Below are 27146 nucleotides of genomic sequence, written 5' to 3' on the forward strand. Positions count from 1 at the left end.
AGCCCAAGGGAGGAAATAAGCAACTTTGCTTGCCAGCTGTTATCATAAGGGAAGCTTGAACTGGACCGTAAAGGTAGGATTATCCCTGCAGAGGGTAGAAAGGGAGCTGCAATACAAACAACACTGAGAAAGGTGAACCACAGTACAGAGAACGCTTCGTGCAAATGCTGGAAGTGAACAGCTCGGCCCCTCAGAAGCGCAGGGAGGCCCAGGGCATGGTCGAGACCAGGCTACAGGAAGAACAGCCAGACACAGGATCTGTGTGCCTGGGAGGGACCCAGACGTTCTTGGCCAGACTTGCATTTTAAAGGCTGACTGTGAGGGCTGTGAACAGCAGGAATCTGATCAGCAGGGCTAGCAGAGCCAGGCGGGTGAGCTGGTGCACGCTTGTAATCCCAGAAGCTGGGAGGCTAAGAAGGAGGATCTCAGGCTTGAAGCCAGCCTCAGCAACTTAGTGAGTCCTTGTGTCAATATAAAAATGAAGTAGGACTGGGGGTATAGCTTGGAGGTAGAATGCCCCTGGGTTCAATCCCCAGTACTGCAAAAGAAGAAGAAAAGAAGGAGGAGGAGGAGGAAGAAGAGGAGGGGGGGGGGTAGCAGGGCTGGCAGGAGCTCTCCCAGGCCCCAGTAGGTCCCACACAACCCGTTTGCACCAGTGGGTTTTTTGTTGATTGTTTTGTTTGAGTGCACGGTGTGATAACGAGATCCACACCGATATACTCGTGTGCACACATGGCATTATGTGGTCGGTTTCCGTTCCTCTACCTCTCCTTTCCCTTCCGTCCTCCCTCAACCGATCCCCTTCCACCTACTCGACTGGTTGTGCTCCTATTTTCGTGAAGTCCCTTTTCTTCCCTCTGTTCTCCCTACCTTCCACCTGTGAACGAGAACATGCAAAGCTCCATTTTCTGAGTCTGGTTTATCTCACTTAGCCCAGTGTTCCCCAGCACCATCTGTTTTTCTGCAAATGATATAGTTTCATCCCTTTTATGGCTGAGTACAACTCCATTATGTTTACATATCACATTTTCTTTATCTAGGCATCTGTCCATAGATACCTTGGTTAGTTCTATAACTTGGCTATTGTGACTTGTGCAGCAGTAAGCATAAGTATGCGTGTACCACTGGAGTATTCTTACTTTAATTCTTTTTGGAGAGACACAGAGCAGTGGTATAGCTGGTCATATGGTGGTTCCATTTCAGGTCTCGTGAGGAGCCTCCATACTGATCTACATGTATTGGTACTAATTTATAACCCTGCCAACAGTGTTTAAGAGTTCCTTTATCCCCCATCCTCGCCAGAATTGATTGTTATTTGTACATGTTGATTTATTTTGTACTGGAGATTGAACCCAGGGGCATTCTACCTCCAAGCTACACTTCTATCCTAGATGTCTTAGTTTTTTATTTTATTTTGAAACTGTGTCTTGCTAAGTTGCTAGAGATCTCTCTGAATTGCTGAGGCTGGCCTTAGACCTGCCTCAGATCCTCCGGTCTCAGCCTCCCAAGTACTAGGATTACAGGTGTGCACCACTATGCCCCACTTACTATATGTATTCTAACTGGGGAGAGATGGGATCTCAGTGGAGTTTTGATTTGCATGTCCATGATGCTGAGGAAGTTGACCGTTTCTTCATAGATGAGTCGCCATTTGTATTGGTACCCATGTCTTGACTACAGTCAGTCATTTCTTTGTACACACCTGCTACTCTTTCAGTTCTCTGGTCCTTCTACCATTTAATGATGTACCTGGACACCTGAATTCAGGCCTTTTGATCCCTCCATTTCTTTTATGTAAAAAGCCTTCAAGTATCTAGTCAAAGGGTTAGAGGTTGGGGCTGAATTCTCAAGCTTCTGTTTACTTTGTCAAATTCTAGTTTTCAGCTCTCTTTGTATCAAAGGCTTCATCTTTCAAAAAGTGCACTTTGGAACTACAAGATCAACAGCGTCCATGGTAAGGAACGCTAGTGAGGACTTGCCTTTTGAAGTCAGTGCTACTCAGAACTAGGCTTCTTAAGTAGTTCTAGCTGTTCAGTTTGTCATTTCAACATTTTAAGACACTTGCATTTACAATTCAGCTTTAAACTTTTCTGATTAAACAAATGTTTTTTGCCACTGGTATCTTTTTAAACTTCTATCTGCCCTGCCAGGCTTTCTGCCCATGTTTATAAGAGCTAAATGGATGTCCAGCTGACCCAGGTACCAGATTATTACTGATTTCAGCCTCGGTGGTACACGTGGAGACCTGCCCTTCTCACTGGTGTGTGCAAAGCCGGTTCCTCTTACCCTGAAGCCTAAGGAAGCACACAGCTGGGCCATTTCTGCTTGCTCCCTAGTATGGAACAGACTTCTGGAAAGCTCTTCTCTTCCCAACACGATGCTCTGGGAGCTAGGCACTGCTCCGGGTGCTGCTGAATTTAGCACTTTTGATAAGCTAGCCACCAGGGTGCCAGGCAGAGGGTACCCAGCAAGGCCACCTGAGCCCTTGGGACAGCCCTGCACTGTGTAATGGTGCAAGGCTGGAGGCTGCTCTCCAGGAAGAGGTCAAGTGAAGGGTGGGGCCTCCGCGTCTCCATTCCCTCCTATCCACTGCATTTCTGAACTGTTCTTCCATTTGCAACATGCAAATGAGACTTTAAATTTCCATGAATAATAAATGGCCAGTAGCAGATTAAAATGTTCTCTTTATCCCTGGGATAGATATTTTCACAAATACCAAGGCTGTAGGCTAAAGGGCAAGGACAGATTATCGGCCTCTTTTTTTCTTTTTTTCTTTCTTTTTTTTTTTTAAACTGGGGATCGAACCCAGAAGAATTCTACTTCTAAGCTCTATCCCCAGCCCTTTATATTGCTTATTTTGAAATGAGGTCTCATTAAGTTGCTGGAGCTGGTCTTGAACTTGTGATCTTCCTGTCCCGGGATACAGGCATATGTGCACTCACGCCTGGCTCCCACAGGCTCTTAAAGAAGATAGGGTGCGTGGGGGGAGGGCCACAGCTGAATCATGACAGTGAGCTGTGGGGCGTCTGTGAATGAGAGCAGCAGTCCAGATACCAGGAGCGTGGAGAGCCTGGGCCAGTTTTGACTTGGCCCTTCCTCTAAGCGCGGGGGTATTCTGAGTTCAGCTCTTTAGCAGACAAGTGAGTGGACTTGGGTATACCTGGTAAAAAGGCATATATGGGTGATGTGTGGATTTGGGGAGTGTTTCTAAGTACGCTGGCTCAGGATCTAAAACTGTAAAGTGCCTGAGTCACTGGTGAATCTCAGTAAAACGCAGATTCCGACTCAGTAACTGGGACGGACCAAGAACCTGTATCTCAGATGAGCTTCTAAGTGAAATGGAGGCTGTGTGGCCCACACTTGGGACCCCGGGGCTCCCGGACAGGTTCTCAACTTTGGTATATCTGGTGAGCATTCAAAGATCTTGATGCCAGACTGTACCCCCACCCCATTGAAATCAGAATCCAGAGGGCAAGACCAAGAGGCCAGCAGTTCTGGAAGCTCCTCTCGTAGGCCCTGCATGGACGGTGGAACTGAGTCCCAGCCCGGGGAAAGCAACCAGACTTACATTGCTACCGTCAGCCACTGGGTGTCCTGTAAGCGCGTGTGAATTAAAAATGAGCTGCTACTTTCATGTTACCCAGAGGGCCTGGGATGCTTTGCTCATCCCCTCTGCCAGGCTGCAGTGAGCCGCTCCAGCTCCTCCTCTGAGGCCTCCCGGGGCTCTGTGGAGTCTTGGTGGTAATAAAACGGATGTTTCATCTTCCCATGGGGAGTTTCTCAACCTGCTGCATGTTCAAGTCCCCAGCCTGCAGTCCATGTGTTGAAGTGGTTAAAAGCTCCTCAGCTGATTCTAATGTGACATCAGGGAGAAGATAAAATAAAGCTTAAAAAAAAGGTATATTTGCATTTTCTTCAACAGTTTGGGAGCTGGCTCTAAAAAATAATAATACCATGCTGGCTTGATGATAGAAAGTAGAAATGATTTTTAAATATACATTGAATTATTATGGGGGTACTAAGGATTGAACTCAAGGGCATTTTATCTCCGTGCTACACCCTTAGGCCTTTTTACTTTTTGTTTTTGAAACAGAGGCTCTCTAGGTCTCTGAGTCTCCTTACCTTGCTGAAACTGGGCTCAAACCTGCAATCCTCCTGTCTCAGTCTCCCAAGTACTGGGATTGCAGGCGTGCCCCACCACGCCCGGCTCATCTAGTACTTTTGGGGAGGCCAGTGGCACAGTGCCGAGACACTGGGCTGGAATTGGAGCACACCATCTGAGAAGGAAAATGAATTAAGACACTATCTTAATTAGGGCAGAAAGTGGGCCAGCCCTGGAGGAGAGTGGGTGGGGCCGGTGGGGAGGTCCTCCCACTGGGCGGGGCCATGAGTGTTCGCAGGCCATTGGCCAGAGCTCTGTCACGTGGTTCCCAGCCGCAGGTGTGCTGAGAGGGGGCACCCTGGGAGCAGCCAGGGCGCCTTGCTAAGGTTACTGTGTGGTGTCAGTAGCCACAGAGCTGAGGTGAGGATCTGAAGGGGCGCGCTCTCTCTGCTTCCCTCCACAGATATCGCCAACGGCACCAGTTCAGGGGGGTACCGCCCGCCTCCCAGAACCAAAGAGGTCATCATCAATGGCCAGACAGTGAAACTTAAGTATTGTTTCACCTGCAAGATTTTCCGGCCACCTCGCGCCTCCCATTGCAGCCTGTGTGATAACTGCGTAGGTGAGTGGGCGCCTGGGGCGCAGGGGACACCTTTCATCCTGTAATCGTGCTAATGTTCGACGCATTTGCCTGTTGCCAACAGGAGACAATTCTTTATGTTTTATTTATTTATTTTATTTATTTATTTTACATTCATGCCTGATTCTGAAAGACCCAGAAAAAAATCCAGGATCTGACCAGGCATGGTGGCATATGCCTGTAATCCCAGTACTTGGGAAGCTGAGACAGGAGGAGCACAGATTTGAGGCCAGTTTCAGCAGTTTAACAAGACCCTTAGGAACTTAATGATGCCGTGTTTCAAAAATTAAATAAATAAGTAAATAAATAGGCTGCTGAGTGTATAGCTCAGAGGCAGAATTCCCCTGGATTCAGTCCCTAAGACAAAAAAAAAAAAAAATTACAAAATATCAAAAAGCCAAAATGCCCACACAGTTCACACAGTTATTCTAACCTGCATCACTTTGGTTTTCTAGTTAATTGCAAGGCACTGGTGCCTTTAGATTGAGCCTCCTGCTTTTAAGAAAGCTGATGTCTCCCACAGAGAAGTTTAATTGTGGAGTTTGCCACTAGTTTATTTTTAGCTAGAAAGTTTCTACTGAAGGAATTCTTCTTTTTGCAGCAGAGAAAAGTACACTGAAAGCCAAGGTTAGATATGCGTGGCTTTCCTTCCCTTGTAATGAACAGCTTTGGGCTGGCACCTCCCAGACACAGTAGAAAAATGGTGTTTTGCATAAGGAGAGGAAAGAAGAAAAATGCAGTTTCCCAGGTGGCTCAGAAGAGGGTTTTTCTTTGTGAAATAAGTTTGAAATGAGAGCCAAGTCTTAGGGGCTGTGAATTGCTAGTTGAGAACTGAGGAAGGAGCTTGTGTGGGGAGATGTTGGTGCAGACAGAGCTGGCTGGCAGAGCCTAGTGGCTGTGACCTGGCTCTTAGGGCATAGAGAACCTGGGCTGAACCCTGGTCCTGTCATTGAACATCCCTTGAACTTGGACAAGGTATCCGAACACTCCTACTTCCTCCTACCAGAAATGGGGTGGTTCCTATGACTCTGTGAGGATGAGTCTTGTTTGAATTTGTTATTTGGGGGCATCAAGGGCGGCATTCCACATCATGATGAGAACACGGTAGTAATGAGTGACATGTACTTGCTGACCCTCAGTGTGTGCCAAATCTGCTCCGGATGCTCTGGTGGGTACTATCTTACTTAATCCTTAAAAGAAACTTAACAGGGTAACACTAGGATCACCCTACTTTATAGAAGTGGAAGTAGGAGTGTTTGGATACCTCATCCAAGTTCAAGGGATGTTCAATGACAGGACCAGGGTGCAGCCCTGGTTCTCTACGCTCTAAGAGCCAGGCACACCACTAGGCTCTGCCAGCCAGCTCTGCGTGCATGTGCTTTGTACTTTACCCCACAACCAGTCCTTGCTCCTGCACCAGCTTTCCCGGCATTAGGAGGTTAGAAAAGGTGGACACTCAGCACTGCAGCCGCCTTCTGGCATGGAGTAGCATTCTGAAATTTCTTCTTAACTATTTGGGTTTGGGGAGTGAGCTAATAATTTCCCAGAAGAAAGTGTTAGCATTTTAGGGGACTAGAGGGCACTGGCATCTGTATCCCACTTGGAACCTAAACATACAGGGCTTTCCTGTGCCTCCTAGATTCTAGTATCTTTTTATTTATTTATTTATTTATTTATTTATTTATTTATTTAGGTGGTACTGGGAGTGGAACCCAGAGGCTTTCTACCTCCGGGCCATACTCCCAGACCTTTTTTATATTTTATTTGGAAACAGGGTCTCACTAAGTTGCTGGAAGCCTCACTGAGTAGCTGAGGCTAGCTTCGAACCTGTTCAATCCTCCTGTCTCAGCCTCCCAAGCGTGGGAATTACAAGCGTGCGCCACCACGCCCGGCATTCTAGTATCTTTATATTTCACCAACTTTAATGAGCATCTATGTGTCAGGCACTGTGCTAGGAAAGTTAAAGATTAGAGGTGTCACCATGAAGATCCCCAGAGATCATTATTAAGAATATACCAAGGTGAACTTAAAACAGAAAGCATTGTGTTGATCATATTACACAGGTCAAAGAGACTAATTTTATGTTGATAAAGAATATAATTAAAAATGTCATTAATGTTTATGTGCCAAATAATATTACACCAAAATACATAAAGCCAAAATTGTCAGAAAATGCAAGGATAGTTTGATATAAACATAGCGCTACTGAGAAACAATGGCCTACCCCTTATTGATGGCTCAGGTCAACAAGGTATAAGGAGGTCGAAGATGCTAGCATATAACAAATAAATACATGTTGAACTTTGTTTCTACAAAGTATACTCCCTTTTTCAGCAGTTCATAGAAATTTACAAAAATTAATCATAAAGTTTCTACCTTCCTAAAGGCAGATATTACACTGAGCACATCATCTGCTGACACAATAAAACTAGAAATCAACCTCAAAGATGTGAAAGTACAAATACAGCAGACCAACTTTTTGGAAAAAAGAAAACTTTTCATGGACTCTTGGGCAACAAACACTTCAACACTAGTTGTGGAACGTGTAGAAAACAACAGTAGTTAAGAACAATGCCAGTGCTGGGTGTGGTGGTGCACACTTGTAACCCCAGTACTTGGGAGGCTGAGACAGGAGGATCGCGGTTCGCGGCCAGACTCAGCTACTTAGCGAGGCCCTTGCAACTCAGTAAGACCCTGTTTCAAAATAAAGAATAAAAAATAGGGCTGGAGGTGTAGTTGGAGGGTAGAATGCCCCAGGTTCCATCCCCAGTACTGGAAAAAAGAAGAAGAAGAAGAAGGAGAAGGAGAAGGAGAAGAAGACCAAAGAAAACTATACCATTTCGAATTCTAAATTTTATTTATTTATTTATTTTTATTTATTTATTTTTGTGTGTGTGGTACTGGGGGTGGAACCCAGGAGCTTCCTACCTCCAGGCTACACTTCCAGACCTATTTTCTATTTTATTTGGAAACAGGGTCTCACTAAGTTGCTGAGAGCCTCACTGAGTAGCTGAGGCTGGCTTTGAACCTGTGTGATCCTCCTGTCTCAGCCTCCCCAGCGCTGGGATTACAAGCGTGCGCCACCACGCCCGGCTTCTGAATTCTAAATTTTAAACACAAGAACTAGCTTGAGCTGAAAAGAAATGAATTGGGAGATTATCTATGCGCTGGTCGAATCAACAGGAAGGAGTAGCTGGGCAGAGCTCAGGCAGTCACACCCACCGCAAGATGTTGGCTCGAGGTAACTGCCACAGCAGGACACTGGTGGGGCCACCACTGAGCTCTCTCTGCTGCAACATCAACTAAAAACTCAGCCCTGTCCACCGGCGCCGTGGGCTCCGGATTCAGAGGTGTGGGTGGCCGCTGGGCCCTCTCACTTTCCCACCTGAGCAGCCAGTGAGGCCAGGGCGTCCCTACCTCCCTGTCCCCTCTGTGTGTGTGGGGGGGGGAGCTGCCTCCTACTTATTTGGGGAGTTTCCCCAAACAGGAACTTTATTTGGATGGTGAATGGGCAATGAAGTTAGAAGTTTTAAAAAGTCTAGTACAAAACAAAAAAAGACAAAGCTGCGCTTAGAAGCAAATAAAGCGTCTATCTCAAGCACATAGAAAGGGAAGCAAAATAAACTTGAGAAAACGGCAAAACCAGGCCAAATGGTAAATATGCTACCAGGTAATTCCTTGGAAAGTAGAGGTCCAAGAGAGAGACCTCTGGTAAGAATGAGAGAGAGAAAATAGCAAGGACGTGGGAATAACACGTTCAAATGAGACAAATCCAGTGAGATGTTCTTAATTAATGGGAAATAAGTATATTACTTTGTACGTTTTGTAACTATGTCAGTTGACTTGAGAACTCAGTGAAACATGGTTTTACAGGAAACTGGCCAAACTGTGAGTAAAAAACGTGTATAGATTCCTAGCCATGAGAAACTGAAAAGTCTGTTAAGAACTATTCAGGCGAGGTGCTGGGCTCAGATGGTTTTACTTTCTACATTATGAAGATAGTGTTTCAGATCTTGAAAACAGTTGGACAGTTTTTGTTTTCATTTCTGACAAAACCTAATTAAAAATAGCATACAAAAAAGTGTCTCTTATAAAAGTATGTAAAATACTAACATGAAGACAAAGCAAATTTAATCTAGTCATAGATTCTAGGAATGCAAGTATTTTTAATGCTAGAAAAATCATTAATTAGTATGTTAGCAGGTAGACAGATAAGAAGCATGTAAGCGTGATAATAGATGTTAAAAGTGGAGCCGGGCGTGGTGGCACACACTTGTAATCCCAGCATTCGGGAGGCTGAGACAGAAGGATCATGGTTCACAGACAGCCTCAGCTTCTTAGTGAGGGCCTTTGCAACTCAGTGAGAACCTGTTTCAAAATAAAGAGTAAAAAATAGGGCTGGGGGTGTAGCTCAGAGGTAGAATGCCCCTGGGTTCCATCCCCATTACCGCAAAAAAGAAAAAAAGAAAAGAAAAAGAAAAGGATTGGATGAACTGGGATATCTGTTTTTAATTGGAACTCAGTAAACCAAAATGGGAGGTGTGGTGGGCAGAGTCTTGGTCCCCATGACCACCAACCTCTGGTTTACTTGTTTGGCAATAGGGACTTTGCAGATACCATTAGAGGTTACTAATCAACTGATCTTAGAGAGTGGGGTTAGCCTGGGTTATCACAAGGGCCCTTGAGGGGCTAACACTGAGAGATGCAGGGCAGAGGAAGGATTTAGATCCTTGCTGGCCCAAAGGTGGAGGACCAAGGTGGAAAGGTCAGAAGAAAGTGAAAGGTACCTGTTGGCAGCAAGGAGCTGGGAAGAGACCTTCACTGCAGCTGAGACCTGTGCCTGGACCGCAGCCTGCAGGACCTTGGGAGAAGCCAGTATGGTAGGCTGGACTCCTCACCCAGGGAAATCCAGACAGGATAAATCTGTGTTGTTTAAAACCCCTGCATTTGTGGTAAGTTGCTACACAAAACTATTGCTATGCAGTAAAAGTCCAAAAAAGTATTCTTTTAACATGACTTTAAAAGAAAGAAAAGGCGCATTTTCTGTACAGTAAAATGGTGGAGAAGTTTACATGAAGGTAGATTAGGATGTCCACCATCACAACCAGTTTTTCACATTATCTTTTCCAAACTGCAATAAGAAAAGAAAAATAAATATGAACATTAAACCAAAAGAGAAAAAGCAAAGCTATTGCTTTTTGTAGACACGTTTTAAGAACACCAGTAACAGCAGTTCCCCCACACATTAGAGTTCGTTTTTTAAGTTTAGTAGGTTTATCAGTCACCAAATAAATACATTAAAATATTTTACCATATGCCAGTTGAGAATCTCAGTAGAAATCACGATGCATACTCTTTACAAATTTATTTATAAATGTAATCCAGGGGACAAGATAAAATAACTATGACATTCAGTTAGACAAATAAGGAATAATTATTAACGACATCTTGAAAATAGAGCCATGCAAGGAAACAAGGACAGTTAGCCCAGTGTGTCACCCCCAGATGAGTTACAGAAAGTGACTTCAGGGCTCATGTGTGTGCACGAGTGTGCACGTGCGTGTACCTGTGTGCGTGCATGTGCGTGTGTCCTTGAGTGGTTCCCTCTTGGCTCACTTCCATCCTTTCCAGATCTCTAAAGTGATCATTGCAGTGCACCGTTCTTGTTAAGCAGGGTCTCCTGGGCTGCTGAGGGAAGACAGAGATTAATAAACAGTGTAGAAAATACGGGAGCGGCCAGGTGCTGTGTTGGTGGTCCCAGTCCACGCTCCAAGTCGCAAAGCCTGCGTGGGAGCCACTGGGTTGCGGAAGAGCAGGAGGCCCCACGTGGACAGGTGCAGGGGACAGAAAGGAGAACGGGAGCCTGGGAGATCAGAGGCCTGGGGGAAGCCGAGGCGTTCAGCCCCTCAGGCTTGTGTCCTGAGGTCCTCGGGAGCAGCTTGCTCTTTCTCCCCTGGGGGGCTTCCTCTGAGCTGGCAGCAGCACCCCACCCTGTGGACTGGCTCCTGCCACTGAGGTCTCCCGGCCCCTTCAAGTTCGCCTCTCAGTTTCTCCTTGGTTTAGGCAGCAGGCCCTGCAACTAAACTTAAAACTGTATCAGACTCCAAGCAATGTCGGGCCCATTCCTGTTTGTACTCTGTCCCTATATTGACTCCTGTACACAGTTCCTGCAGCCTCAGACCAGTGGATACTTCTGTTCTCCCCCCAACTTCAATAGGAATAAATAAAATCAAGAGACCCTTTAGGGGGAAACAGACCTGGAGGTTTTCCTTTTGCACCGAGGATCTATCTGTAGACCCAGGAGGTTTCCTGACTCTTGCAAAATGACCAGTAACTTCAGAGAAGGCGTGTCACTGGGAGAATTCTGGCTGCTGTTTATTTCTGGAAGGTTTGTTTCCTCCATGTCAGAAGCTCAGAGCCAAGTTTTCCCAGCCCTAGCAGTGTGCTAAAGCCCTGGCGGTGGTCCTGGAGCACCGGCCTTCCTCCGGTTCCTCCTCAGCAGCTCAAGTCCTCAGAAGGAGCCGAGATTGGCAGTGGTTTGGTGATATTGGCTGATGGACAGATGCATCTCAAGGAACTCTCCTGACTCATTTGGCCTAAGCTGATGTCTCTATCCTGGAAATCTCGTCACCTGTGCCTCAGTTACACTTGAAGTGCTCCTGGTTTCCTCTTTCTATTCCTGCCGGTTCTCATTTCCTGTGACTTCCTGCTGGTGCCTTTCCTGGGCCACTGGCCACCTCTCGCTCTTCCCCCGGGCCTCCCCATCCTCCTTGCATGTTAACTGACATCATAAGGAATCATATAACAAGTTTGTAGCTCTCGAGGTAACTAGTTTGATCGTAGTGTGGACATTCTAGACCCACTCCCATAAAAGGGAGAAATGGAAGACAAAGTTGAAAGTCCTTAGGCAGCAGCTACCCTGAAAGGTGGATGTCCACCTAGAAGGGGGGACCGGACTCGGCCACAGAGCCTCGTATCCAGGCAAGGAGTCAAGAAGGGTGAAAGGCCACCTCCAGAGGACAATCTGGGGTCTGAGCATAAGTGTTGATGAGCTATATTAGCTAGCTGTTGAGCAGTCATGCTGTATAACAAGCATCCTCAAAATTCTCAGCGTTTATCTTTCTGGGATGCTCGTGGGTCACCTGGGACAGCTCTGGAGCTGGCTTCTGCATTGGTCCAGGTTCAGGTCTCTGATTTTTACTCCAAAGCCAAACCAAAGGGACAGAAGCCCCCCGGGCCTGTTCTCCTCACAGGGATCATGAGACCACATCGTGGGAAGCTGAGACATGCGGTATCTGTTATGACCTCTTCTTAGGCCAAGCAGGCACAGGGCCAATGTGAACATGAGTGGGGCATGGAAGAATACCCCAACTTTGGGAGAGAATTGATTATTCATTAAATAATAGTCTGTACTCGAGGGGAGATGTGGAGGCTGAAGGCCAGTTGCTGTCTAAGGAGTGGTTCTTTGGACCTATACAGCACCTTGTAGCAGGTGCCTAAAGATCGGTTGTTGACTTGAGTCACCTAGAACCAAGACTGGCCTCCAGCAATGGACTTGGGAGTTGGGCTAAAAAACATTTTACCAGCCATAAAGCTTCTCAAGATATCTGTGGGGGTCTGCCAGATCCAGCTGCTCTCTGTTGGGCGTCTAGCAATAAATATTTCATGAAATTCCACCCACTGCTTGTAGGAGTTGGGCAGAACTAAGCCATTAAAGCTAGAAACTTTGATAATGAACAATAACCTGTATACTTTAGTTTTGAAAGCTTAATGCATGTTTGTACATTTTTTAAAAAGAGCTATAAAAATAATTTGGTTTGTTAGAATAAGTTGTCTTATTTTCTTTTTTTAATGGTTGAAAATAATTTTAAATAAAGAACTTACTGAAATGAAAAGATTGTATTTGTGAAGAGGAAGAAGACTCTTTAATTTAAAATCCACTAACATACCTGTGGAACACTAATTACAATTTTTTCCGAATAACTAGTGAAAGAAGCCCATGAAATAATTTCTAACAGTGCTTTCATTTTTATGATACCATCCTATATTTAAGATAGAGCTTTTTACTTCGGAGATAGTTTTGCATTTGCTATTTGCTCTTCCTAACCAGTCTGAATACTGGTTGTTTAATTCTGAGGCAAGGTCCAGAGAATTAGAAACTTGTCTGTAGCCAGAGCATGGCTGGAGCTAGAAAGGCATTCTCCCCACCCCTGCACGAGCTCACAGACCACTCAGAGCAGAGACTCCCAGTCAGGCCTGACCATGGCCAACCAGCTGCGGGCAAGTAAGAATGTAACCTGCGAGAAACGGTAACACATAGCTGGGCACGGTGGTGCACTCTTGTATCTCAGTACTTATGAGGCTGCAACAGGAGAGTCACAGTTCGCAGCCAGCCTCAGCTACTTAGTGAGGCCCTGTTTCAAAATAAAGACTAAAAAATAGGGCTAGGGTGTAGCTCGGAGGTAGAATGCCTCTGGGTTCAATCCAGAAATCCAGAAAGAAAGAAAAAGAAAAGAAAAGGTAACACATGCCTGTAATCCTGGCACTTGTGAGGCTGAGATAGGAGGATCACAGGTTTGAGACCACCAACATGCAATAACTTACAAAGCCCTCTTTCAAAATAAAAAGTAAGCCAGGCGTGGTGGCGCACGCTTGTAATCCCCGCGCTTGGGAGGCTGAGACAGGAGGATCGCATGGGTTCGAAGCCAGCCTCAGCTCCTTAGTGAGGCTCTCAGCAACTTAGTGAGACCCTGTTTCCAAATAAAATAGAAAATAGGTCTGGGAGAGTGACCTGGAGGTAGAAAACCACTGGGTTCTACACCCAGTACCACCTAAATAAATAAATAAATAAATAAATAAATAAATAAATAAAAAGTAAAATAGGGATGGAGGTTTAGCTCAGAGGTAGAATTCCCCTTAGTTTAATCCCTAGTACTACACACCAGAAAAGTAACTACTTTTCACCAGCCTAGTAGTGAGGCATGTCTAGACATGGGGCTAGGAGGGGAGATGGCAGGACAGTGAGTGGCCCATGGTCACCAGCCTTCAGAAGGTTTTAAAGACTCCAGGAGGAGTAGAGGTCAGTGTCAGCTCCAGCCCAGCTGGGCCCGTGCCAAGTCGTAACGATGCCCAACCTGCTCGTCCACGCCCCCGCGTCTTGAAGTCAAGAACACAGACGTGTGTTCAGTAGTTTAAACTTGAAGGTTCAGATAAAGATGTCATTCCCCTCCTGAAATGACAGGAGGAGCCTGGCTCCAGTGTAACTGAGGCCCTCTAGCCTTCAGGTTCCGCGGAGCCTTTTGGGGCTGAAAGGTAGAATTTAATGAGGTGACTTGCATGCTCGGAGTGGAAGATACTAGAACTTCAATGGAACACAGGAACTTGAATGGAGGCGGTGAGCCCACACGCGAGGAAAAGTTAAAAATCTACCTGATCGCCTTGAGAGCGGGTGGCCCCGGGCAGGGGTACAGCTTTCTCCTGGGACTGACCCACCTCTAGGGGCTGGCCTGGCCCGGGACCAAGACCTCGCTGCTGGGGTTTTCTTAGAGGGGAAACTCCACACTTGGGGCCATGGATGGAATTCAGGGGGTCCTTGACCTTGAGAAAACCATTACATTGTCATTTCCACTAACATCTAAGTGAAATTGAGTATTTTCTCCAGTTATGAATATAGTCAGCAAACCACATTAAAAGTGTCTGTCACCCTTGGAAACCACAGATAGTTCATTTAATGGGATAATTATTACAGATAGCTCAGAATAACATTCATACCCATAAACTTCAAAAGCATGTAGTTGATGAACCACGGGTGATGATAGCCTATTAATAAGTAAGCATGCATCCTACTGTATCACAATGTCAAAATTATTTTGATATTTTTCCTTATTAGTTGTCTCTGTGGCCATCTCATGTATTTTACATATTTAAGACATTCTAGGATAAGGGCCTGGGGTGTAGTTCAGAGGTGGAATGCCCCAAGGTTCAATCCTCAGTACTAACACACACACACACACACACACACACACACACACACACACATAGATACACACACACAATATGGGTAACATCTCTCTACCCATCCCAGAGTTTGTGTGGACTTTTTTTCTAAGTAATATATAATAACATTTTAAGAATTCCTTTTTTTTTTTTTTTTGGTACTAGGGATTGAATCCAGGGGCATTCTACCTCTAAGCTATACCCCCAGCCCAATTTTTTTCTATCTTATTTGGAAACCGGGTCTTACTAGGTTGTTGAGAGCCTTGCTAAGTTTCCAAGGCTGGCTTTGAACTTGTGGTCCTCCTGTCTAAGCTCCCAAGAACTGGGATTACAAGCATGCACCAACATTACTCCATTTTTCTTTAAGAAAACAAATCACATAAGGCTCCTTCTACTTTCTCTTTTTCTCTCTCAACCCAAACAGGTATGCAGCATGCCGCTTCCAGGATGGGGCCTGCCGGCCTGGTGCGCACGACACAGCAGGCAGCCCCGGGGAGCAGCCGGCCCTGCTGTCTGTCCTGGGGCAAACAGAGCCCACCTTAGCACAGGCTTCTTACCTTGTAGAGACTTCGTTCTCTTTCCCCGCTGTTCCTGTCTCAATCCCTCTATGCCACTGAGAATTAGGGGGAAAGAGAAGGGCTCCCAGTGTAAAGAGACTCACAGCTTCCCACAAGGGATCATAGAATACTTATTGTCTTAAACTTGAAGCAAGGATTGTTTCCAGATTTCTTGTGGGTTTATGATGGCTCACATCATACCTTTTCACCGGAAGTTGGCAGAAATGGAATGGGATTGCCGAATGTATTCTTGGCTGTGATGAATGAAATTTACGATTTTCTAAGTAGAGTGGTGTGCCACTTATGAAAGTAGGGGGTTTTCTACTGAGAGCTTCGTGCCTGGAAAACCACTGCTTAGTACTTGCTGATGTGGGGGTTCGTTTTCAGCAATGATTTGGGGGCAAGTGTCCTTGGCATTTTGGGTCACAGCACTTTGCCGTAGGCTGGGCAGGCGCCGCGGGGCATGTCCAGGATGGCTGGAGCTCTGTGCTGAGGAGGCAGAGAGCGTCGGGGTCCACGGGGCTGCTGAGTACTTCATTCATTCACCTAGTTAAGAAGTATTGACTGGTCATTGATTGTGTCTCGGTCTTCCTGCTAGGTGAGCACTGGGTGACAGTGGTGGCTCTGACCGTCGTGTAGATAGCACAGGTAGATTAGCAAACCTTGTGTACAGGAGGTAAGTGACCTGAGAGCCCTTACAAGAGACACTTATCCCGGAGGAAGGAGCCTCCAATCTGAGACCCTAAGGGGGAGTCCCACTTAGCCAGGCAAAGGGAGGGGGCTGAGTAGAAAGGCCTCATGCTGGGCAGCTGGAGGACGAGGACAGAGAGCCTGGGGATAGGAGCAGACAGGCAGGGTGGGGCTGGAGGCCTGGCTGACTACAGACCACAGGTGCCTTACAAACCGTGCTGGGCAGTGTTCACCTTACCATGGGGGCCAAGGACGACAGATGACCTACCGTGTGTGTGTCAGAAGGCGTCCTCTCTGTCCTTTGCAGAATGACCTACACAGCAGCACGATGGAGCCAAGGAGATGTGTTAGGGCCTGGACAGGTGACAGAGGTCCAGACCAAGGCAGTGGTGAAGGATGGATGGCATAGATGGACTCCAGAAATATTTATGATGCCCATAAATATTCGTAAACTTCAGGATACAGTCCTTGTTGAGTTATGGGGTTGGGACAAAGGAGTTTGTTCCCTCTGTCTCCTGAGAGCATGGTTCTTTCTCAGTGTTAAAAACAAATGCTTTTAAAGAAAGGTAGAACTGGGTACAGCAACACAAACTGTAATCCCAGTGCTTGGGAGGCTGAGATGGTTCAAGGCCAGTCCTTGGTAACTGAGCAAGACCCTGTTTCAAATACAAAAATAACAAGGGCTAGAGATGAGGCTAGAGGTAGAATGTCCTTAGGTTTAGCCCCTAGTATGAAAGAAAGAGAGATAGACTGACAGAGATGGAAGGAAGGGAGGGAGGGAGGGAAGGAGGGAGAGAAGGAAGTAGAGTTCCCATCTTTTAAACACATTGTGACTTTGTGACCCGACATAAATTACAGAATTCAGTTTAACTACCTGGAACTTTCTGTCCCGTGGTCAAGAACTTGATCTGCAGCAGATTAAAATAAACATGGGGACCCAGGACAGCAAGATCAGCTCACGGAGCCAGGACAGAGCGGGACGTGCGCCAGGCCACAGCCACCCAGACAGAGCCCGCGAGGTCAGATACATAAAGGGGAAGAAAGGAAAGGGGGGAATACGTGCTGGAAAGTTGGGGTGAAAGAAAGGAAGACGGGAGGGCGGAGGCCGAGCTGGAGGAGGAGTGAGAGGGTGCAGTGGCCCTGGGCCTGGAGATCAGGGGCCTTGGAGGGGCCAAGAAATGCCAGCCGGCACAGAGCAGCTGCCTCTGGCCATGGCAGGAGGCTCCCCCAGAGCTGTTCGGGTGCCAGCCAGCCCTGAAGGGACACTCGGAGTCCTTCACCTTGCCCAGAAGGCCTCCCCATCACCAGCACTGCCCAGGAATTCACAGTTTCTAAGGCAACCTCATAAAGATCGTTAAGATTGCTTTGTCAAAGGTAGGATGTTTAGATCCTGTTTAAAGGTCTTAAAAAGCATTAAGGAACTGGGTGTGGTTGCACATGCTTATAATCCCAGTTATTGGGAGGTTGAGACAGGAGGGTTACAGTTTTGAAGCAGCCTCAAGCTTTATTGAAACCTTGTTTCAAAATAAAAAATAAAATAGGGCTCGGATGTAGCTCAAAGGTAGAGAACTCCACTGAGTTCGGTCCCCAATAACAAAAACTAATGGCTTTATTTTAATGACTAAAAAGGGCTGGAGGTATAGCTCAGAGGTAAAATGCACCTGGGTTCAATCTCCAGTACCAAAAAAAAAAAAAAAATGTTATGGTTACCACAAAAGAGAAGTTTATCTTGGCCCTGCCCTCAGCAGCAGCATGTCTTCCTTCTCCTGGAGCCACAGGAGGTAGACAGGCCCAGAGAGAGCTCAGAGACAGGCCCTAGAGGGAGGCCGGTCCTTCTGGGGAGTAGCTGAGTATGAAGGCCGGACCCTGGGCCAGCTTGGGTAGAAAAGCCCAAGGCAGCTCGGGCGGGATGAGGATCCCCTCCTCCAGACCTTTTGGCCCAGCTCATTAGCAAGTCCCTGGAGACCTGGAACAGCACAGGAAAGTGGAGCCAGGTGGGTGGTCACAGATCAATGGAGGTGGCTTCAGACATTCCTGCTGAGCCCTTAGTTGGCGTCATGGAGGCCCAGGGACAATCCTGCCTGATGTAGATATTGTTAGACACAGACAGCTGGGCAGTGGACCCGACCTGACCCCTGAGTCAAGAATCTGAACCTTGAGTGGCCGCAGACAGCCCCCATGAGGCTTTGATGAGCCCCCAGTCTCAGGACGGACCCTGGAGGCGGGAATGGAGCGAGGGCTACACTCTGGATGAGGAAAGGCAGGGCTAAGCTGGCCACAGCCCGGAAGGCAGGGGACGCTCCCAGAGCTGAGTCTAGACCCCGCGCATGCAGAACCCGGGCTCTGGGTCTGTTGTGGTGCCAAGACAGAGCCAGCCCTTCAGACAAGTGTCAACTGAGCTCTCGCCCTGAGTGTCCAGAGCCTGCATGCCGGCTTGTTCATTTCCACTAAGTGACCCTGTGGCTGTCATTGTCATAGGGGCCAGAGTTCTCCCTCCAGGCAAAGCCAGCCCTTCCTCTGCCACTTCAAAACCGGAGCGCCGGTTATAAATGTCCAATGGGAGCAGAGCTGTCACGAGAAGCAGTCCCCGCGTGGTCAGACCCGAGGGACTTTCTGGATCCTTGTGTCAGACTCTCCTGTACGACTGGGATCTATGTCTGTGTGCACTTTTAGAAAGTGCCTTCTTAGAGGACGCCAGTAATTTAAAATAATGTACTTAAAGTACATTCTAAAATATAGGACATCTCTTTTTTTTTGTTCTGTGCATTTACTTAAATATTGTTTTCAACCAATAAATGAGACTTCACATCTAATACATTTTTTTATAAAGTGTATGCCACTGGGCATGGTGGCGCACACTTGTAATCCCCGCGCTTGGGAGGCAGAGACAGGAGGATTGCACAGGTTCGAAGCCAGCCTTGCTGGCATAAGAGACCCTGTTTCCAATAAAAATATAAAATAGGTCTGGGAGTGTAGCCCGGAGATTGAAGGGTTTCCAGAAACCCCAGTACCATAAAATAATAATAATAATAATAATAATAATAATAATAATAATAATAATAAAGTGTATGCCATCCCAGCACCCAACCACAGAATTTCTGGGGTTTCTGGGGAACATTTTCTGCCTGCCCTGGGTTAGTTGACACTCCCATGATGTCAAAGCACCTTGCAAAGTGCGTGCTTGTACTTCAAGGACCAGGCTTGTGGGGTCTCAGCAACAGAACAGGGACTTCTGGCCGCATGCTCACCTCCTGTCTGCCTGGAATTGTCCAAGTACAACCCGGCCTTAAAAATACCTTTCTTCAATACCGGGAAAAGCCACCACAGCTCCTTCGTGGAATTCTGTTTGTCTCGCCCTCCCTTTGTGCGTGACTTTTTCAGACATCTCTGTCCCTCTTGATCCATGTGTTCTGGGCACCGTGTCCCTGGGGAGTGTGTGCTCAGATCTTCCTGCGCCAAGTTAGAGCGCCCTGCGTTCAGTCTCTAGTATAGGAGAAGGAAAAAGAAGACAACTTATGTTTTTAGGCCTCTTACAAATACAACTTATACATATATCTGTGTATTCAACAAATTTTTTAGGCCTAACTATAAATTTAAATAAAGCAGAGCTTTCAAACTTGGGTTTTCTTACAGCTCACAGTAGGAAATGGATTTTTCATTAAGACCCAGTGCGGCCCAATTCTAGGCACTGTCTAACATACCACATGGACACCTGGATGCTCTCTCTTTTGGGATTTTAATAACCCATTAAATTAATTTCACAGCCTTTAGTTATAAGGAAGAAGGCAGAGGCTAAGCAAGCCCTGTCCTGAGTGATGGGCCAAGTTGTGCCAGGCATGGGGAATACCAGCTTCATCTGAAGCTGAGCGTGCGTGCATGCGTGTGTTACTGGTGATAGAACCCAGGGGCACTCTACCTCTGAGCTACACCCCCAGCTCTATTTTCTTTCTTTCTTTTAAAACAAGGTCTTACTAAGTTGTGGAGGTGGTAGGCTTTTACAATCCGTGCCCCAGGCCTGGAGGTTGGCTCATTAGCACACGACCTAGTAGGTAGGCACCTGTGAATCTGCCCTCTGAGACCAACTTGATTTTAAATTAGCCACTGAAATAAGTCTTTCGAATCCTGTGAACCACACCAATTGGGTCATCCTTTCTTTCTCTGGGGTCTAAGAGCAGGCTTCAGGAAATGGTGCATTAAATGTTGTGTGAGCCTTTGGGGTGCAGCAGGGACCAGGGACTATAGCTTTTATCAGAATTTCAAAACATAAAGGAATGGAAAAAAAATAAAAAGGTCAGAGCCACTGCCCTCAAGATTAAAAACTGTCTGATGCTCTAGGAAACAGGAGAGAAGAGGGTGGCTATGGGCTTCACTGACTCTTCCTCTCTGGTCCTGCTGATACCAGATCCTTCTTCCTACCCTCACCTGGTTCCATCACACTTTTATGGGTCATAAAAGTGGCAGCAGCCTGAAGTCTCCCTCTGGGGGGTAGGAGGCCCTATTCCCAGCCAGAGCAGGGAGGGCCCGCTACTTTACCTCAGGGCTGGCAATGTGGTCAGGGTGTTGGCTGCTGTTGGGTTAACTCCTAAGCACAGCTTCCTTGCTAAACACAGTTCTTAGCAGCCCTGTGCAAATCTTTACAGAAAGCCAGCAAGGGGGGGGGGGGCCTCTAGATGTTTATCTGCCACCACTGAGAAAATCACATTCCTCAGCCACAAAGCCGGGGCTGGCTGGGCCTGCTCCCTGCCTGTGCACACCCCGGAGTCTCTGGCACTGAGGCTGGCCAGCATTTCCTCCTTGGGGTAGGGCAGACTCAGGGCCCGAGGTGGACGTCAGGCTCTGCTGGAGCCACCTTGAAATTCTTAATGAATTTTTAAAAAGCTGCCCATAATTTCATTTTGCAATGGACCCTGTAAATTATGCACCAGGCCTGACCAGGAGAGGCCCTCTCCTGCTTTTCACCTGGCCTTTGTTTAGAAAAGTAATTAAAGATCTACTGACTAGACCACAGTGAAGTGCTCGCACGCTGCACACCAACAAGAAACGGAAACAACAGCTCTATTTAGGCTGTAAGACTCTGCACAGACCCTGGTCTGCTGGCAGGAGTACTTATGTGTACTTTGTAGTTTCTGGCTGTTTATAGAGCCACCAATTAGTTTTGGTCCTAACCCAGGTCTGCAAGAGTTCCAGGTCTTGTCAATTCTTTATTTATAGTTTCTGTTGCTTCCTCATTTTGAATAAGGCAGGTACCATTGACTTCAATTCCTGAAAAGCTTTATTTAGCCATAGGATCATAGTGTTAGATTTGGAAGGTACCTTTTAGAGCGCGTCTAACTTGCTCAGCCAGAACTGCCTGGGTGGACATCCTTAAATAGGCTAAAGGAACTGGGTGTGGCGGTGCACGCCTTTAATCCCAGCACTCAGGAGGCTAAGATAGGAGGATCTCCCTTCACAGACGGCCTCAGCTACTTAGCGAGGCCCTTTGCAGCTCAGTGAGACCCTGTTTCAAAATAAAGAATAAAAAAAATAGGGTTGGGGGTATAGCTTGGAGATAGAATGCCCCTGGGTTTCATCCCCAGTAACTGCAAATAATAATAATAATAATAATAATAATAATAATAATAAATAAATAATAAAATAAATAACTAAATAGGCTTAACGCCAAGACCCAAATCAGGTCCTCCCACTCAGAGTCCAGTGTCTTTGTTCAGGTCCTCAGGACACCGGCATTTTATAGCCTCTCAACATCACACACTGAGACCTTGAGTTGGAATTGCTAGAATAGTTACAGTTGCCATGTACTAACCAACAGCAGATATGTTCTGTATGTATATATGTATGTATGTATGTAAGTATGTATACATGTGTGTATGTATGTATTGTTGGAAGCCACTGTCCATTTTATAAAATGAAATATAATGGAGAAACCCAATATATAGCACAGATATGGATATAGCTGGTCTAGTTGGGGAAGGGGAGAGGTCAGGACTTGGGAGGTGCTTCCCAGCACCCAAGAAGCTCAATTTGGAAACCCAGGCCCCAGAGCATCAAGGGGATACCCAGCAGGGAGCCTCAGCAATCGGAGCTACCCGGGGCACGAGGCAAGGGCCGAGCCAGGCTCATGGGCTCTGTCAGTCCCTCTGACAGCGGCGCAGAAGACACATTGGGGATGTGGCAGTGATTCAGGCAGGGGGGAGAAGGACACACCATGATGATCCTCAGAACATGAGCACAGAGGGTAGAAGACAGCAGAAAGGCATCAACGGTTCCCGTGGGTCATGCGGCGCAAGCGACGAGGAAACCCACAGCAAGACATGGATGCACTGCCCACCTCGGGCAGCTGGATTTTGGGGACACTGCTGGCCAAGGGCAGGGTTTGGGAGGAGGAGCGCACATGTTGTATGCAGGTTTAGCAAGAAATGAGATATTCGAGAGTCCAAGGGAAAGTGCCTGTTGAAGCCTTTATTAGCTGGCCAGTGGCGGTATCCTCAGTCTAGGAATCTGACTGGAGGGGCGCGCCGTCTGCCAGGGAGAGGGACATATACAGGGGAGGAAGGAGAGAGAGAGAAAGAAATGACATGCAGGTGGCCTTGAGATGAGCCAGAGCAGCCATCTTACAGAAGCAGAGTGGCCGGTTATCTCTATCTTATTTGGCGAGAACTTAATGTCCCAACCTTGAGCAGCACAATTTACTTTTATGCTGTGGGAAAGAAAGGGAGGGGCGGTAAGTGAAGCCGTGTAGAACGGCTGACAGACAGGAGCAAAATGGAGTTACCTTGACTGTTACATTTGGTACAGGCACAGAGTTTGTGGAGTAATCTTAAACGTAGCCAATTAACACAGAGTATTATACACAGAGTGAACAGGGCTTTGGACCCGCTGGACGGGAGCTCCGTGGGACATTCACCCCCATTGGAAGCAAGCTCACCTGAGGAAAAGGATCACTTCATGACAAGCACCAAGGCCCAAGGATGTCCTGCTGCAGCAGTGCCTCAAGCCTGGCGGCAGCACTCCCCAAAAACACCCTCGACCGCAGCTGCCCTTGAGCTCAGCCGGAATGACAGAGGCTCTCCACTCTCCAGCCCTGGCACTCACGATGGGTGACCAAAACTTGTACTGAAGGGAGGAAAGGATTGTGGAATCATGGATGCTCACCTGGAAATCCCAGTCACACAGGAAGCTGGAGCAGCAGCTATTTCAGGGGGTCAGATATCATGTGGAATGACAGCACGCTATGAAATGAGGTGACTTTGGATGACTTCAGGGCATCCAGCGCCCCTCTGCCCACCCGACTCTGGCTATGCTTTTGTTCCATGTTGCAAATTGGGGAAGTCAGAACTTGTACCCCAAGAACTGAGCTGAGCCTCCAGGACCCCTCACTGAGAGTGCTCAACAGCCAGGATGCCTGCAGCCCCCATATCTCAGACTGTGGAATCTCAGAGCAGAACTACCCTAGTGCAAGGGCAGTGGCTTTTAGAGATGGGAAACTGAGGACTGCTTTATTAGTTTTATGGTCACCATGACCAAAATACCTGACAAGGACAAGCTAGAGGGGAAGGGTCTATTTGGCTCATGGTTTCAAAGGTTCAGTTCGTGGTTGGCTGGCTCCAAAGCAGAAATAGCGTGGGAACCAGACGTGGTGGAGGAAAGGTGCTCAACTCCTGGCACTCAGAATGCAGAGAGAAAGAGAGAGCTGCACCGCCAGCCCTATTTTTTATTCTTTATGTAGAAACAGGGTCTAAATAAAGTAGCTGAGGCTGGCTGCGAACCCTGATCCTCCTGTGTCAGCCTCTTAAATGCTGGGATTACAAGTGTGCGCCACCATGCCCTGCCCAGGCTCACTGATTTCTTGAGAGTACTGAGAAGTTTCTGAGGGCTATTGTTTGGTAACAGAAGCTCATTTTTCAAATTTTAAAGATAATTTGAGTTTGCTTTTTGTTTTAGGGTTGTTTGTTGGGTTTTTTATTGGAAGGCACTGGGGATTGAACCCAGGGCATTCTCCCTCTGAGCTATACCCCAGCCCTTTTAGGTTTTTTGTTTGAAGTATGGTCTCCCTATGTTGCTGAGAGCTGGTCTTGCTAAGTTGCTGAGGCTGACCCAAACCTTCAATCCTTCTGTCTCAGCCTCCCAAGTAATGGAATTACATACCTGGCCAAGACTTCAGCTTCTTTAGTGGAAAATTAAGGAGAATTCTCAGATATACCTCTTGGCCCTGCAAACCCAAAGACAGTGTGAGGCTAATGCCGAGAGGGGCTGGGGTTGGGTCAGGGCAGTGTGGCCCTGGGTACAGATTCACACTGTACTCAAGTGTTCTCCTGTAGTGGAGCATCACCAAGGGCTACCACCGTACATGGGCTTTTCTTGACGATGTACAGATTTGAACTTACATTGCTGATCTTATCATAATGCAGAGTTCTAATGCGGTTCCAAAGTCCCAGGCAGCCGGAAGTCCTCTAGGGTGACTGTCACTCTGATTCTTACCAAGGGAAGAGGCTTGGCAGTGGGGTGAGCAGAAAGGAGCGCTCAGTTCCTCCTGCCTGCTCCACATTTACTCAGTGATCCTCCACAACCTCGAACTGGAAAATGGTGGAATTTCCTTTGGTATCCGAACTGGCCAATTCAGTTGTTAAGTAATCTCATTTCTACTTCCTTTCTTATAGCCTCTTTCAAAGTTGACTTACATTACAAGTGAAATCTTCTTTTTCTAACTCCCCCCTCGTTTTTTCCAGCAAGGCCCTTTATGACTTTTCTCAGTGGCTCCTAAATCATCTTCTCTCTTTCTAATCAGCAGGTCTAACTCATGGTATCACTTGCTTTGAGATTCTTGCATCTCCAGGGCATCTTGTCCCTCCCATCGAAGCAAGAAATTTCCCCAATGCTGGAAACCAAAGTTAAAAGGCTATGTTAAGCCAAGAAAATAGAAATCTGTCAAACTGCCCATTGGGGGAGCTCAAGGAACCTCCACTGTCCCTTATCAAGTTTGAACGTCTCATGGCCAAAGAGACCCGGTGACTGGTCAGGTCGGGGAAGTCAAGGCAGGAGACGGAGATGGGGAGAGGAGCACTTTGGAGCGGGCGTATGGCTGCCCAAGGCTACGTGAAGTCACGGCACAGAGGGGAAGCAACGCCACATTTGCTAATGGGCTCTACACTGAAAGGGTTTGGGGTTTTGTTTTTTGTTGTTGGTTGTTGTTGTTGTTGTTGTTGTTGTTGTTTACAAGGCACTAACAGCTACAGAATCTTAATTTGTAAGACACTGGCAAGGACCCAGACCAGGAAAATCCACACATATACTAATAGAACACAGTTTTCCTTTTGCTTTTAGTTTTACAGCTCAAAGGTGTCTTTGCTATTCCACCTTTTTACATGAAGGAATGGAGTCCTCATGTGGAGACCTATAATAAGACTTTAAGGTGACAGAGTTAGTTAATATGGTTTCTTGATTTTTGTTTTTCCATCAAATTAAGCAGAACTAGATTTTTGGAAAGGAGCTGAGAAAAAAGGGATAAAGGAAGAAAGCTTTGCTAATGCCAAACCTCTCCAAAGCCAGCTCCTCCATCTGCAGGGGGGGTGTTTTTGGAGGGATGAGAAGATTGTTGGGGGGAGAGTTGAGAGATTGGTTATTTGTGAGGTGACACAGAGGATTTGAACCCAGGGGCATTCAACCTCTGAGCCACACTCCCAGCCCTATTTTATTTTTTATTTTTAAATTGGGTCTCACTAAAGTTGCTGCAGCTGGCCTCTAACCTGAGATCCCCCTGTCTCAGCCTCCCAAGTACTAGGATTACAGGCGTGCCCTGCCTTGCCTGGTATTTATTTATTTTTATTTTATAAAATAAGAATGCTATCATTGAGCTACTCATCAGGCTTTTGAAAATTAAATGATGCAGTTCATGTCAAGTGCTCAGCCAAGCACGCAGCAGGAGAGGAGACAGAGACAGGCTAAAAGCAGGAGGAGGTTGGGGAGTGGGGTGGGGCTGCTTTTCTGAAGTCAGAACTCGGATCTCAGCGGAAGCTTTGCAGCAGGGTGAAGTCCTCCGGGCCTAAACACTTGGTCCTTGAATGCTGGAGGTAGTTTAATATTTAACTGTTACTTCTGCACAACTTTATGAGTGATGTGGAGGCCGTAGGGGCCAGGTAGCAATGTGCACCAGGGTTTCTCAACATTTTTCCTTCTAAGAAACACATAAAGAAACGGCTTCTATTGCACGACTTTCTAATTCTGTAAGGTGAAAGAGCCCTGAGGTTTAAAGAAAAGTAATTTTCCATTTCAAACCTTTAAAAACATTTAACTTAATTTGAATGTAATTAACATTTAAATTAGAAGTTTGAAACTTCAAGTGTGCGGCCCTGCCTCCTCACAGGATTCTCAGCGCTTGGGGAAGGAGGCCAGGATCCTTCTCCATCTTCTGATAGGGCTGAGCCGGGCTGGGGGAGCCCGGGCCCCTGCATGGTGGAAAGTGCAGAATTCTGGCTCTGCCACCTGTATGCCTTGGGACGTGAATTGGACCTTTCTTTGCTTTGTACCGGTGAGGCCCGTGCCAGAGCTCAGCTTCCCAGGGAGGCTTCACGTACTTGATGGCTTTCAACTATTTCAACGTCTTTCTCTGGCAACCTTCAAAAGCAGCTCTTGCCAATACTTTTCTGTCCACATTTCAGTGGGTTTTTCTGTTCCTGTCCTATTTTAATAATTCTCCACTTCTGATTTCGACGGCTTCTTTCCTCATATCCGATCTTGAAGGACAGGTGCAGCGACTGAGCGCAGGGCCCCAGAGCCGCCTGGGGCCTTTCAGTGAAAGGCGGCGTGCTTCTAACCGTGGCTGGAAGCTCTTTAATCATTAACACAATTTAGGTCAGCAAAATAGGACCGTATCTACTTTCCCTGAACTATGGTTCCTCTGGCCATCTTACCAGAACCTTCTTGTTCCATTTGGGACCTGAGGGCAGGTTATGTGCCTCGGGCACAACATCCGGGTCCTTCCATAGCCCCCGCAGGACTGGGGAGGAAACCACTTCCCACCCACAGCCGTCCACCCACCCCGCGGCCTCCGTCCACCCACAGCCATTTCTAGCGTATTCTGATGCCAAGTGCCCCTGCTCGTCCCTGTGGTTGGCAGCCCACCTAAGCCCCCTGCACCCAGCCCTGCCAGCGCTTTCCCCAGCCA

The 27146-nt window shown here is 47.1% G+C and overlaps 1 protein-coding gene across 2 annotated transcripts in view; it reads left to right on the forward strand.

Annotated features, from left to right (window-relative positions):
• ZDHHC14 (zDHHC palmitoyltransferase 14) overlaps positions 1-27146 on the forward strand; it is a gene marked incomplete at both ends in the record, with an annotated part of 280239 nt that overhangs the window by 201827 nt on the left and 51266 nt on the right. For both annotated transcript variants that reach the window (XM_080700038.1, XM_080700039.1), the window contains one exon: positions 4566-4724. In XM_080700038.1, coding sequence (XP_080556164.1) covers positions 4566-4724 — 159 coding nt within the window. The remainder of the gene's footprint in view (positions 1-4565; positions 4725-27146) is intronic.

The sequence above is a fragment of the Muscardinus avellanarius genome, assembly GCF_963383645.1.
Source record: "Muscardinus avellanarius genome assembly, chromosome: 8".
Taxonomy (NCBI): domain Eukaryota; kingdom Metazoa; phylum Chordata; class Mammalia; order Rodentia; family Gliridae; genus Muscardinus; species Muscardinus avellanarius.